The sequence below is a fragment of the Hipposideros armiger genome, unplaced genomic scaffold, assembly GCF_001890085.2.
Source record: "Hipposideros armiger isolate ML-2016 unplaced genomic scaffold, ASM189008v1 scaffold_647, whole genome shotgun sequence".
Classification (NCBI taxonomy): domain Eukaryota; kingdom Metazoa; phylum Chordata; class Mammalia; order Chiroptera; family Hipposideridae; genus Hipposideros; species Hipposideros armiger.
The window spans coordinates 103837-118699 of record NW_017731997.1 but is presented as its reverse complement, the minus strand read 5'-3'; the positions used below and the strand labels follow the sequence as shown (position 1 = coordinate 118699).

At 52.9% G+C, this 14863-nt stretch overlaps 1 protein-coding gene across 1 annotated transcript in view; it reads right to left on the bottom strand.

The window, feature by feature from the left end:
• Nucleotides 1-14281, bottom strand: part of CIMAP2 (ciliary microtubule associated protein 2) — a 19122-nt gene extending 4841 nt beyond the window's left edge. The window contains 10 exon segments of the mRNA XM_019625973.1: nt 1591-1724; nt 3513-3638; nt 4656-4817; nt 6496-6639; nt 6790-6927; nt 12009-12131; nt 12285-12380; nt 12382-12450; nt 12914-13001; nt 14221-14281. Coding sequence (XP_019481518.1) covers nt 1591-1724; nt 3513-3638; nt 4656-4817; nt 6496-6639; nt 6790-6927; nt 12009-12131; nt 12285-12380; nt 12382-12450; nt 12914-13001; nt 14221-14258 — 1118 coding nt within the window. The 5' untranslated portion in view covers nt 14259-14281.
• Nucleotides 14282-14863: the final 582 nt, after the last annotated feature.

The window sequence follows — 14863 nt, the reverse complement described above, 5'->3', positions numbered from 1 at the left end:
TCCTTAGATAAATGAACATACATGACACAGCACTGGATGGAGAGAGAGAGAGAGAGAGAGAGGTGCAATCCACAACACACAAGAGCTTTTGGAAACTAAAAAAGATGAGAGCCAACATATAAAAAGGCAATAGTAGGGTCTGATGATAAAGGCAAGGAAAATTTACCAGAAAGTAAGACAAAAAAGGCAGACAAGAAAAGTAGAACGTCAAACCAAAATGCCTAACATTCATCTGAAACCAAGGAGAGAGAAAACAGAAGGGAGAAAATCATCAAAGACAAAAATGCAAACATCTTCCCAGAATAGATCCTCCATTTCCAGAAAAAAAGAACTCACTGAGTACCCGAAACAATACATGAAAATAGACTCACACTAAGACCCATTATCATAAACTAGAACACAAGGGACAAAGAGAAAATCCTAAAAGCTTCCAGAAAGGAAGATGCAGTTTGCATACAAAGGACCGATAAGCAGAATGACATCAGAATTCTCAACAATTCCACCTGAAACTCAAAGGCAATGAAGCAAAGCCCTCAAAATTCCAAGGGTAAATTATTTCCAACTTAAAATTTTATTTCCAACCAAACTATTGATCAGTTGTGCAGGTAGGAAAAAAAATTTTTTTTTCAGATATGCGGTTTATCAAGAATGTCACCTCCCATTACTCTTTCTAAGGAAGCCACCCAAACAAGGGAGCAGATCAAGAAAGAAGACACAGGAGTACTTTGATAAAACTAGTTAAGGAGTGGCCGGTTAGCTCAGGTGGTTAGAGCGCAGGTTCATAACACCAAGGTTGCTGGTTTGATTCCCACATGGGCCAGTTGCACCCTCAACAACTAGATTGAAAACAACAACTTGACTTGGAGCTGATGGGCCCTTGGAAGAACACACTATTCCCCAATAAAGATTTTGTAAAAAATTTTTAAAGCTTGTTTTCCCTGAGCTATCCGGTTTTCGTACCCCAGGATTTCCAACAACAAAATGATTAATTCTAAAGTGCATGTTTATTCACATTTTTAACATTTCTGTAACTGAGACTACATTGCCACTGATAGCCTCTTAGCTCACTAAAATATGGCAGCAGCTAACATTTGCAAGCTATTTTACAGCTAGCCACGGCATTTCACATGGTTTTTCTTTTTGGCATCCCAACAACTTCCTGAAGTGAGTTTTACCAACCCCATTATGGACACCAAGAAACTGAGGTTCCATGGGGTAGAATGAAGGCTTCCAAGTCAGAGCCTAGATTGTGTGAGTTGTGGGTGGAGGTGTTAGTGTTGATGAGTTCCTTTTCCGTATCACAAGCTTTAGAAACCTAAGCATCTTGTTTGGGTCTCCACAGCCCTCTGCTCATTTGACAGCTGAGGGAAATGAGGCTCAGAGAGGTTAAGTGACATACCCCACCTCACACAGCCAGTAAGCAGCAGAGCCTGGATCTGAACTCTCTCCACTGCCACAGCTGTTTGACTGACACTAGGGGCAGCAGCTGTGTTCCTATGGGAACCAAGCACAAGGTGAGGGAGCCCCACCCACCTCAGAGGGAGCCCTTCTGAGCCCAGGCCCCTCTGCTGGAACTCCAGCAGCACTCACTGCAGGAGCTTGTCCCGGGCCGGGTCTGACAGGTAGCGCTTGGCTCCATCCATGTACAGAGACCGATATCGTTGTCGTCGGTCCTTTGTCTCCATCAGTCAGGTGTTGAGGTAGCGTCCCACACCCACGGGGTTCTGCACGAGGGAGAGGGCATTAGCAAACTGGATTCTGGCCTAGAGACTTGCTCCCATCCCCCAGGCTCCTCCCTACTCTATCTGTTAGGGGTTGAATTGTGTCTCCCAAAATGAGATGTGGAAGTCCTAATGCCCAGTACCTCAGAATGTGACCTTATTTGGAGATGCTGTAGTTGCAACCGTAGTTAAAATGAAGTCATAGTGAAGTAGGGTGGGCCCTTAATCCAATGTGACTGGAGACACACAGGAAAGACAACCATAGGACACGGAGGCAGAGACTCGAGTGATGCATTTACAAGCTAAGGAATTCCAAGGATTGCCGGCCACCACAAGAAGCTAGAAAGAGGCCAGGGAGGAATCTTTCCCACAGGTTTCAGAGGGAGCACAGCCCTGCTGACGCCTGAATTTCAGACTTCCGGCCTCCAGAACTGTGAGAGGATAAATTCCTTTTGTTTTAAACCACCTAGCTTGTGGTATTTTATTATGGCAGCTCTAGGAAATTAATATACCACCACCCCCCACCCCACCCCAGAAAACTGGGTCATAGCTACCAGAGGTTCAGTGAGAAGATGCAACCTGCGTAGGGTGACTAGTGAGGGCAAAAGAATGGAAAACAGGAACACTGCCATCTGCAGAGAAGCAGTGCCAAGGGTGGGCTGGGAGATGTTAGGAGCCACACACTAGTCCTGTGTGAAGCTGAACTTGATGTCAACAAGGGAAAGGCCGGTCTCATGGGGGAGCAGGCTCCCAGCTAGGTGTGCAGGCAGAGATGCTTCCTGCCTGGGGAGCAGGGTGAGCTCAGCCTCTGGAACCCCAACCTCACATCTGCCCCTACCACTTTGGCCAGCACTGCGGTAGCAGCAAAGTCATTTGGCTCTTGTCTAAACATCTTATTTGGGGTGTTCTAGGGAAGACCCTTTTCCCTGCAGGAGATGCAGGCTGGAGGTGAGGAGAGGAAGGATGCAGGGGACCAACCTGCTTGGTCCTCATGCGAGTCAAACAGGGCACACTGGGGACCAAACTATCGCTCAGGGAGGTGAGGAGGTGGAATCAGAGGAGGGAGAGCTCAGATGTGGGGGCGCAGGATGGAGCAGTAGGAGCATAACAGGAAGGCAAATACATTACAGGCAAGATGTTCCCAGAGAAACCAGGAGAGACCTTAAAAATACACAGCTGTTCAAAACCTAGCAAAATTAACCTGTGTTACTGGAAGTGAAGACGGGGGAAGGTTACATCATACTCATGTGGGGAGGGCTGCCTCTGGGGAGGGGGTCGAGAGGGGACACAAAGGGTCCTCACTTAGCCAGGAATGCGAAAGGGGCCAGCTCTACCAGCTACCCCTGAGGCCCCAAGACAAATGCAGAGACAATGGAGGGGGTGGTCCCCTGAAAAATAAGAGCATGAGATGGCTCCGGGGTGATGTCCCTCAGCCCAGTGGTTCTCAAAGTGTGGTCCCTGAAATAGCAGCATCTACATCACCTGGGAACTTGTTAGAAATGCAAATTCTCAGCCCCCCCACCCCCGCCCCCGCAGGCTACCAAATCAGATGCTCTAGCACAGGGCCCAGCAATCTGTGTTTTAACTAGCCCCCCAAGGCAATGCTAACACCCACTCAAGTTGGAAACCAATGCCATAGAGAAATAAGCGGAAGTGGGTATTAGTCCCTGAGGGAGAAAAGAGGTGGAATAGGCTCCCTCTGAGCACCAGTTCCCAGGGGGCAAGGTGGGTTTGGGCCTGCCCATCATCACGTACCCCTCCTCCCACAACCACACACACACCCAGACTTACCCAGTTTCCCAGAAGCATCTGATAGGCCCTTAGGTCTACCCGCTTAGAGGACAGTAGGAAAGGTGGCTGGTTCGTGTGTCTGCGTTCCTTCTCTGAAGGAAGCCACATACTGGGACCAGACGTGGCCTGGGGTAAGGAATAAAGGCTGAAAGCTAGGGAGGTCTGGCAGTGGTCAGCCAGGGGCCAGGGGAGGTGAAGTCTCCTGGCAGCTGACCTCGCCAAATCAGCCGCCCTGGGCCTTGAGCCAAGGACAGTGGGAGGTACTCAGCCACCTCCCAACGCACCCTCCAGGAGTGAAGGGGCCTTATGGTGCCCTCAGGCCCCATGCCACCCATACTAACCCCCACCCACTAGCCTGACACCTCTGTCCAGGCTCCCAAGGGCCCTCGAGGCCTGGCAGGGTTCAGAGAGGTGCTCTAGGCACCAGTCAGGGGAATGGAAACCACTCAGATTTTGGAACTACGTGAGTTGAACTCCAATCTTGCCCTTGCTGGGGGAGCCCAGGCAAATCCCTTCCTATCTCTGGGCCTCAGTTTCCTTTTGTGAAATACAAATGGTAATTCCTCCATCAGGCGTACCTGGCCCCGAGCAGGCATTCAACAAATGTTGGTACCCTTTGTCCTTCTCCCAGACCCCACTCCTTCCCAAGCTCTTAGCGGCTCTCTCCCAGGGTTGGGGGGCAGACTCTGCTTGAGGGTCCCGGCTAAAGTCCAGGACCTACCCAGAGGATTGGCTGCTACCCTCCAGAAAGGAGCCCACCAGCCCCCCTGTTGGGGTAGAGACCTTATTTACACCCTGCCCTGCCCCAGGGTCCTCCCTTGTCCTCTCTCCAGGGGCAGGTGGAGATCAATGCTGGCCAGGCGCTTCTAGGTACCAGGCTCCGTGCTACGTATGGGCTCTAGTACTTAACTTCATTTAATTCTCACCTGGATATGCTCCTAGGACAAGTGTGCAAACCAAGGTTCAGAGGATGAGCGAGACTCACCCAGTGTGACTGGTACGTACAAGACCAGGAGTGGGCACTAGGTGGGTCTGACACCTGAGGCTGAGCTCCCCTGAAATAGCCACCCGCACCCCAGCCAGGGCACTCAGGAGAGCCACTGCTAAGAGAGGAAGGAAGGCAGGCCCTGGGAGGACACTGACCAGTTCTCGGGGATACTGGCTGAGGGTGGCCCAGTAAATCCTCTCTGTAGGGGTTTTCGGGTTGCGGGGAAGTGTCGAAAACACCCCACGCTTCTTATTGTGACGTGAGTTAAGTTCTTCCACGAAGCTCCTAAAATTCATCAGTTCCCTGGGCTTTTTTTTCTGAGAAACACAGAAGGAGACAAACGTATCTGTTATGCCAGGAAAATCGAGGGCCCCCTTTCTGAACCCTCAGCGGCAATCAGAGAAAAGCAGGTGGCCACAAAATGAGGCATCACTCCCCACACTGCTTGAGGACCTCCCAGGCCAGCCCAGGGGCGGGGTTAGTCTGACAGTCTCTAGCACCCTATGAGCCACACCGTCCAACACAGCTTAAGTTTATCCATTCCTTTTTTCTTTCACTCATTTCATGAACATTTACTAAGTCAGACACTATTCTAAGCAAGAGCGAAAGTCCAAATATTTAAAACCCAATGTGATGGGGGAACACAGAGGACATTTAGGGCAGTGAGACTACTCTGTATGATACTATGGTGGTAGGTACATGTCCCTCTACATTTGTTCAAACCCACAGAATGTACACCACCAAGAGGGAACCCTCATGTATCATGGGGTGACATGTCCATGTAGGTTTATCGGTTGTGACAAATGTACCACTCTGGGGCAGCATGCTGATGGTGGAGGAGGCTGTGTGTGTAAGAGGGACAGAAGGTACTGGAAACTTGGTACTTTCGGATCAGTTTTGCTGTAAACCTAAAACTTCTCTAAAAAATAAGTCTATTACTTTTTTAGATGATAAAAAAATCTTATTATGTGGCCTGGGCACTGGCCAATCAGAATGGGCGTTGGCTATAGGGCCAGAGGAGGGTCTCAAGACCCCTGCTGTGCTGGGCAGGACCACCTTAGCAGCTGGTCATGGAAAGAGCTCTGGGAGGCCCAGGGGAGCTGGCACCGGGAGGGGGCGGGGGCTCAGTTCAATGGCTATTTGCCAACTGGTCCAAAAGTATCAGCATTTCCCCAGCCCACCCGCTTCCTAGCGCTCCTGCTGCCCCGTACCGTAGCACTCCCCACCTGCTGACACTCTCTATTGCTTTTCACTCATGACTGTGTCTCTTTGTCCATTAAAATGCAAACAGCATATGAGCAGTTTTCCCCTGCACCTAGACTATTACCTGGCCTAAACATACTCACTGAGTGAATGCATAGTGGAGACATCATAAACAGGTAATTACACAAATATGTAAGCCTAGTTGTTATAAGCACAAAGAAAGCAAAGCACAGAATGCTGTGGATCACACAACAGGAACTTGATAGGTGCAGGAAAGGGTAGGGAGTGTCAAGCTAAAATTCTACATCAGTGTCCCCTCCTGGCCTTCCAATTCTCTGCCTTGTTAACAGCATGCCACTAACCCAGCCAGCTTAGCTAGGTCTGTGATGCCCAGAAGTGTGTCCAAAGTAGCAGGACACCCAGACCTGAGCTGTCAAGTTCCCTGAAGGCTTTGTGGCCAGCCTCCCATCCAGTCCTGGCATTGTGGCCATCTGCACTTCCTCTGCAGTTCTTTCCAGGGCAGAGGAGAGAGAACTGGTAGCGAAGTCAGACAGACATTGCTAGGCATTCAAATCCCAGCTCCATGCCTCACCAGCAGTGTGGTCAGCCTCAGTTTCCTCACCTAACACAATGGAGACATATCCTACCCTTGCTGTGAGGGCAAAGTGATCAGAGTGTGTGAAGGGCCCTGGGCTGCACCTGGCACGTTCCAGAGTGATGTTCCCGGTGGTGGTGAGGCCTGTCATCCTGCTGGCGAATGCACACCCCCCCACACCTCACCTGGGTACACACCTGCACAGAGTAATGTCCATAGCACTGGGGCTTGCTTCGGTCACCAGAGAAAGTGTCATAGAAGCCGCGGGTGCCCATGGATTTTTCCAGGCATGCCTCTATGCTACTTTTCAAGGAGTAGGCGCATGGTGCCAGGCCGCTCCCCTAGGACAGAACACAGAGGCCAGTCCCTGCAGGAGGGCTGCTGAAGCAAGCCCGTTAGCCCACGGGGTCTCGGTTTCCCCACCTGCTTTGGGAGTCTGCCCCCAGGAATGTGCAGGAAGGCAGCCAGGCCTGGCCAGGTGAGGGGGATACCTGATGAGCCAAGGGAGGTGGCTTGTTGGTCATTCTGTGCATGAGGCCCTCGGAATGGGAGCGGTTCCAGGCGTTCTCTTCCAGCTTCGTGTATGGGTTGCCCTTCTCCCCATAATTTCCAGGACCTGGATAGTAGTTCTGTATGGGGCAGGAGGGACATGAAAGCCATTAATTAGTCCCACTCCCCGTGCTGAGTGCACCTGAGCGCACTTGAGAGGCAAACGGGATTTTCAGGACCCCTGCATGTCAACGGCCCCCCCCCCTGACACGCAGCACTGTTTGGCCCATGAGCCTCAAGTCACTGTTCAAACCTTCAGTTCCAAGGTCAGACGCTTCTCCGGGGCACTGGCTTGTCCAATTTCTCTCTTACTGCTCCCTTCCTACGTCCCCACTTCAGCCAGAGTGTGTGGGTCCCCAAACACATTCCATTCTGCCAACCTCCTTGCCTTTGCTTCCTCGTGCTGTTACGGCCACCCGAAATGCCATTCCTGCTTTCTTTGTCTCAGAAAATTCTTCTAATCCTGCGAAGCCAGCTCAAATGCTCTCTTTCCTGGGAATGAAACCTTTCTTCCCCTATTGCCCCAGACAGTTGCTTGCTTTGGTGGTCTCAGAAATTCCACCCATTCCACCCGTGTCATCGCCCTGCATTTGCATGAATCAGTTTCTCACTGTGCTGTAAAGCTGGTCTCCTGGGTTCGAATCCTGACTCTGTGGCTTCCCAGCTGAGTGATCTTGGGCACACAGCTTATTCCTTCTCAGCCTCATGGTCCACATTTGCAACATGGGGATAGTAATACTTTCTTTCAGGGTAATGAGGATAAAACTAAATAATGTCTATAACGCTCCTGCATAGCACCCAGCCCATAGTGGGCACCCACACATGATAAGTTAGGGTGAGGTGGCTTTCTTGGGGGTGGCTGGGAGAAGGAGGTAGGAGAGGCTGAGAAATACGGCTGGAAAGCTGGAATGACCAACCAGGACCTTGACTGCCAAAGTTGGAAACATGTTCTTTGTAGGTGGATTGAGGAAAGCCACTCTGCTGCGCAGGACCCAGCGGCAGGATGTACCGCTGCTGCTCTGCATCTTTTAGCCACGAGGGGTCGCTGCCGCTCCACGATGGCTAAGCCCTGCCCATCTCTGGCCCTAGCAACCCACCCTGGGGAAGCGGCCAGGACCTTGGCTGGGCGGAGAAGGCAGGGAACTTGGAGAGTCAGGCTGCTTCGGCATTGGACTCGTTTGCCCTCAGAGGAACACGACTACACGTGGCTCCCTTCCAGGAACCAGGTTCTCCAGTGTGTTCAGGAGGGAAGCCCTAACGTAGGAAGCTGGGTCCCTGCGTCATGTGTTAGGTGCTTCACAAGCCTAACATTTTGTCCTGGAGGCGCCATCCGCAATTAACAGATGGGGAAACTGAGTCTCAGAGAGGCAAATCTTGCGTCCAAGGTCGTGTCCTCCCTCCGCCCCAGAAAGGGCCACCTCGAGGGCTCCAACTCTGAAACCCAGGATCTTTCTGAGCCTCTACTGTTTACTAGGCACCATGTGGGCACTGGGGTGGGAGGAAAATGAGCACGGCAATGTCCCTGGGGAACTTAGACGTGCGGGTTATAACAAGAGGTGGGAGGAGCCGCTGCTCCTGGAGCCCAGTGCTGGGGTGCTCCGTGGGCAGAGCCCTTCCTTCAAGCCTTCAAGTTCAGAGGTATAGTAACACACTTGGGCAGATGTGAGAGCTCATGATTTTAACTAGAATGGTATGTTGCTAGAGCTTTTGAAACCCAGGCAAGAGGGGTGATTAATTCTTGGGGGCGGGGGGAGAAACAGAAGGACTGGCACTTACAAGATTTTTTTTTAGCTGGACTTTGAAGAATGAGAAGATTCCCAGGAGATGGGTGTGGGGAAAGGGGCAGGTTCCCCAGGCAAAGGGGCAAAGGCAGGGGGGCTGGAACAACACCTTTGAGGCAAGTTGGGAGAGGTGGGAAGGGCCCTGGAGGCCCCGCCGAGGCTCCTCGAGACATGATTCTGAGACATGAGGGTCTTAGGAAGATGCTGGCCATGGCAAGAGTCCAGGGAATCCATTGAGAGGCCTCCCCGGGGTGGGGGTGGGGGTGGGGGTGGGGCAGTGGCTTGGGCCAGGGTGGAGGCAGTAGGCATGGAAAAAGGAGGAGAAGAGTGAGAGGAGGACAGGAGGTCAGAGCATAGACCCTGGGACTTCGGGACACAAGGGGTGCTGGGTTTCTGGCTCTGGCAGCTGGGTTGTACCAGTCCCTGGAAGAGCAGGCCTGGGGGAGATATTGACGTGGGGCGGGGTGCAGAGTTTGAGCTGCCTGAGGGACCCCGGGTGGGGATCTGGAGCCATCGGCATGGAGCCGGGCTGAGAATGAGAGATCACCCCAAAGAGGGTAGGGGTGAGGGGGCTGGGGAAGAGGAGCAGTGGAGGGGGGCTGGCTGAGGAACTCCAGGACTGCAGCGCCTAGTGTCCCCAAAACCAAGAAAAGGGAGAGTACACTGGGGGAGGGGTGGTGGCAGCGCCAAGTGCCTATGGGGAATGGGGTTCAGAAACCAGAGGAGAAAGCATTGCCTTTGCAGGGGTATGGTTCGACAGTCCCCTCCTCTCGGGGGAAGGAGTCACGGGGCCCCAAAGCAGGCACCTGCAGTTCTGACAGGTGGTGTTTGTAGATCTGCAGTGGTGGGGGCACAACTGGAGGGACCAGAGACCAGAGGAGGCCATCAGGTTCCCAGCTCAGGTCTCATAGCAAGATTGAAAAAATCAGGACTTGGATGGGCAGTGCCTTCACCCACTGGGACAGTGTCACCTCCATGAACTTACTGTCCAGAGCTGAGCGCAATTTCTCTGAGCTCAGAGAGATTCTACAGGACCTAGCCAAGGTTACTGCAGGAGCAGATATGGAGACCAAGGGGGAGAAAAGATAGCTGGAAAGGAGGGACGGGCCATGGCACTGTCACCTTGCTCAGCCAACACTCACTCATGCCTCGGAGCTGGGGGCTGGGAACACAGGAAGGAGACACACAGCATCGCATTTGTTCCCCAACTTCTCTGCCATCCGCTGGGCTGGGCTCTGCCACTAGACCCTGTCCTCCACAGTTAGTCAAGGAACAAAACCCAAGTGAGCCAAGCCTATGGGCACAGTGCACTGGTTACGTGTGGACATCTGGATTGAAATCTTGCTGCTGTCACTTAGTAGTTTTGTGACCTTGGGCGGTTACTGAAACCCTATGTACTCCAGTTTCCTCGCCTGGACAGTGGAGATAATAATAGTGCCTACTTCATAGGGTTGTTGTGAGGATTAAATTAATTAGTCCACTCAAGCACTTAGAACAGTGGTAAGTGCTGGCACGTGGTAAGTGCTATGTTAAGTGTCAGCTATTACTACTTCAGATTGGGAGGTAATGACTCATTTTTAAAGGCCTCCAGGCATCCCCGCTCCCTAAGTTGTAGTTAGAGTGTCTACCTGAGGATGCAGGTGCTCATCCCCCGAACGTGGCAAGGAGTAATTTCCAGGTCTCAGAGAAGGCTTCATAGTGGTGAGGTGTGGGGGAAAGGCCCTGGATATGGGATTAGACATCTCTCTCTCATGGTGGTGAAGCCTGGGGCAAGTTGCTTACTCTCTCTGAGCCTCCAGGGCCTTGTCAGGAGTGATTGTAAGAAGTGAGAATGTTTTGGAGCTGGGTTGTACCATGTTTTGGAGCTGGGTTGTACCACTTAGTCCACAGACACTTCGTGTGTGCCCACTATGTGCCAGGCACTACTAGGACCTAGGAATTCTGCAGTGAACGAACTAGGCAGATGCGGTTCACCTTCAGGGACTGGTGTCCAGTCGGGGAGAGACACTAAACACATGATCATAATAGGGACTCCTAGGAAAGGGAGATGTCACCTAATGGGGGTCAGTTCAGACCTTGGAGCTGAGAGCTAAGGGATCAGTAGGATTTCCTTAGGCGGAGGACCACTTAGAAAGCAAGAGAACATTTCTGGCAGTGGGAACAGTAGGAGCAAAGCCCTAGTTGAAAGAGCATGGTGCATTCGGGGAGCTGGGAGGACAAGAGTACCCAGCAGAGAGATCCTGAGGGCCAGAGGAGGTGAGGCACTCAGCAAACTGCGACACTCACTCGGTGTGATATGACTCCTGCCTTCTCTTTTATGACCTTACTGAGCTTGAACCCCACTCAGTGTCGTCCCCCCCACACACACACACACATGGAATGATCACCCCAACCCACACGGATGCCACTGCAGCCCTCCTGCCACTCACTCCCACCTCTCACAGCCATCACCTCCCATCTGGACGCCTGCTGCAGCCTCCAGCCCTCACCCCCACAAGCAGGGTGTGCCTCTGAAAAGATGAATCAGGCCCTTGCCATCAAAAGCCTCCCCTGTCCTCCCACAGACCTTGGAATCAAACCAGAAGCCCCCACATGGTTGCAAGGGCCTCATGGCCGGCCCTCAGTCCTCGGATCCCTTTTCTCCTCCCGTCCTCGCCCGCTCCCTCTGGCCACACTGGCCTCCCGCCCGCTGTTCTAACTCAGGACCTTAGCCTTTGCTGCTCCTGCTTGCCCAGAATGTTCGCCCACAGGTTCCATGAGTCTCAGGTGCTTACCTCCTGCAGGTTTCTCTCAGAGGTCACCGCCTCCCGGACATCTTCCCCAATCACCTTACAAATTATACCTGTGTCACTCTCTATCCCTTCCCTCTCTCATTTCCCTCATCAGCCTGATATATGATAGGCTTCTGGTACACTGTCTTTTCTACCACTAGGGTGCTCCACGAGGGCAGGAACCTTGTCTTCATCACTTCTGAGTCCCCAGGGCCGACGACCGTGCATGGCACTCAGTGAGCGCTCCATCATTATCTGCTGGCTGGCTGGCTGGCTGGCTATCTAGATGGATGAGTTTGTTGAGCACTTAATGTATAACTGGGCTCTGTGCTGGGACCTCAAGAGATGAACCAGACCCATCCCTGCCCTCAGGGAGCTCCCGGTCTGGTGGGGGAGACAGACACAGGCATATACAACAGCCAGTGGGCTTGAGGCTGTGGCACTGGAAAGCCGAGGGCTGATGGGACACAAAGGAGAGCGTGGCCAAGCACGCGGGGGAGACAGACAAGAGGGGCGCTTCCAGCACTACCCAGGCTGCATGCTCTGCAGCCGGAGAGCAGAGGGTGGGAGGGTTCCCAGGGTTCCCACACCTTGGAGGAGAACACCTACCCCGATGAGTCCTCCGAAGCAAACCTCCCCAGAGCTGAGCAGCCCCCGGGTGCTGCACGGTTTCTGCTGCAGCAGTTCTAAGAAGTCTTTGAAGTTGTAGGAGCCAGGCCCCAGGTTTTCCGTCTGCCCAAGAGAAGAGAGAAGGTGAATTGGGGATGTCCACACGGAAGGAGCCCGGGGGATGATGGTGTTCCTTAAAGGATGAGCTCTACCTGGGCCTGAGAGGCCACTCAGGCCAGCCATGGAGTGGGGAGGGGTGTGAAACAGGGACCTCACTTGCAGCTGCTTCTCTCTCATGATGGCCTGGTACTGGAAGTGGGGCCTCTGGGTCAGCTGGCTGGCTTCCTGGGACTTGGCCCAGCCTGTGCCCACCCTCCTTCTTCAGCTTCTTCTTGCTGAAGCAGGTCTCCGCGTAGTCATAGGTCCCAGGTCCTATGTGGGACTGAGTCAGAGCACAGTCAGAGCTAGACCAGCCACACATACCCAGTCTACCCACAGAGCAAGTCCTCACCACGCCGCCACCTGGCCTGGGGGCGACCTGCTCCTCTGTGGTCCCACCCCCAGCACTGAGCTGGGCACCAAGGGGTATGATGCTCAAGGTACCATCATGACTTCCTCTGTCATTGGCCCCCTCACACTTCATGGAGGGGTAGTAACTCGTTTAAGAGCCTACAGCCAATCAGTGCAAGAGTTGGGAATGGAACCCAAGTCTCCGGGGCCCCAACCCATGCTGTTTTTCACTACAGTCTTGCCTTGGCTGTGAGCCAAGCTCTGTGCTGAGGACTAAGAGCATGGAGAGGTGTAGGGCACATGTCTTACATGGCTCAGCTCATCTGCCATGGTGTGGGGCTCAGAGGGCAGTGACCAGACCACGTGAGAGAGTCGGCAAAGCTGGGCAAACTCACCATGTCTATGGAATAAAGCCTGGAGTATGGGACATCTGCGCAGGTGCTCAGCTTCTTCTGTTTGGGACAAACAGCAGAGACATCAAACCTGGGGAAGGACAGAGGCCCAGTGAGAGCCGCACTGCCTGGCAGCCAGCCCTGGTGTGGGCAGATCTGGGAGGCAGAGAAGGTGACTTTAGAGCTAGCCCAGTGATGGGTGAGCAGGGCTGTTCCCACCTCCAGGCCCTAGTCCTCCCAGGTTCCATCTCCCTGGATACCTCTCCTGCCTGGCCCCCTCCCCCACGCTGGGAGCCTTTACTCAAAAGTCACTTTCTCAGTGCAACCCCCACCCCATTCTCCAGCGCTTTCCAGCTCCTCCTCCCAGCTTTCGTTTTCTCCATAGCCCGCATCATTATCTAACATTTTATGTATTTTTCTTTTTTTGTTTATTACCCACTCCAACCACATCCTCCCCACAAAAATGCAAACTCTGAGTACAGGGTTTTGCTGTTTTGTTCACTGCTGTATCCCCACGTGCTACAACTGTGCCTGGCACGTAGTAGGTGACTATATATACTGGGGGTGCCAAAAAATATGTATACAAGTGGACACTTTGGTCAGCGGTGCTCAAGCAGTAGTTCGCCGTGATCAAAAGTGTCTGGACGCAGATGGTAACCGCTTTGAGCACCTCTTGTAATTGCAGAAGTCAAACGTGACTTGTATTCATCTTTTATTGTTGGTATATATTGAGTATTACAATTTTAATAGTTTTTCCTTTCTTAAAACGTGTATACACTTTTTTTGGCACCCTCTGTATAATAGGTTGTATATGCTATATACTTCAATATCATATGAATGAAGAAACACACCTAGACTGAAATTCTACCCACAGCTTTTGAGCTGAGTGACCTACTATGGGGCCACGCCACTTGGCCTCTCTGAGCCTGGTACCTTGTAGGTGCCTTTGAAATAAAATAACTTAAGAGGGCCGGCCGAGTGGCTCAGTTGGTTAAGAGCTCGCTCAAGAGTTTGAGCTCTGAGCAACAGCGGTTCGAGTCCAGCCCGAGCTGAGCAGCTGCTGAGCTGCCAACAGGTAGCAGGATGGCTCAGCTAAAAAAAATAAATTAATTAAAAAAAATAACTTAAGAAGGGTGGTACATGGACTCTGGGCAGGAAAGTGCAGCAGGTGTTGAGGGGGCGACACAGTCCAGTCTCTCATCCCTCTCTCATCCCTCACTGCCAGCCCCCTTCTATAGCTCCTCCCTTTCCCAGGCTGCAACCCTCTCATTGGTGGTCCTCTCTTCCCACCACCCCCAGCCCAGCCCCACCTGTTGCTCTGCACCCGAAGGGCGCCCCGCTGAACCATTTGGTGGCCATGGCGCTGGCCCGTCCCAGCTGCGAGGTCCCTGGAGGGCTGGGCCTTCACCCCTCCTCGCGGGACTCAGGCTGCGGGGGCGGGACTCCTCCTCACCGGCTTGCCTCGTCGCTGGTCCCATTGGCCTCCGCCGCTGCCACGGCAACCAGGCTTTGTGATTTGTGATTCGCCAGAGAATTGTGGCTGTGTCTGTGCTCCCGTGGCGCCCCCACCAGCTTGCCAGCACTGCCCCCTGACTTTTTCATTTCGCTCTATGCGTAACTTCATCGCTACCTTGCTAGAGATCCTTCCCTGAACTCTGCAGGTTTAATGGCCCCTCATGATGGGTAACATGGATGCCACTGGTCAGGTTTACAGTCACTTGCTGAGGAACTGTTTCTGATTTCTTGCTTTATCCCTGCACCTGCCACCAGCCAAGTAGAGTACAGCTCAGGAAATGCCTTCTAATGTTCCCCCTTGAGCACTTGGAAACAGAGGCCCACAGATGGCTCAACTTGCACAAAGAGGGCATCGGTTCCTTCTCCACGTTGGGGAGGGAAGGAGAGCCAGAGGGGAGGGCAGGAGTGAGTCTGCAGAGACGGAGGGAAGGGTTGCAG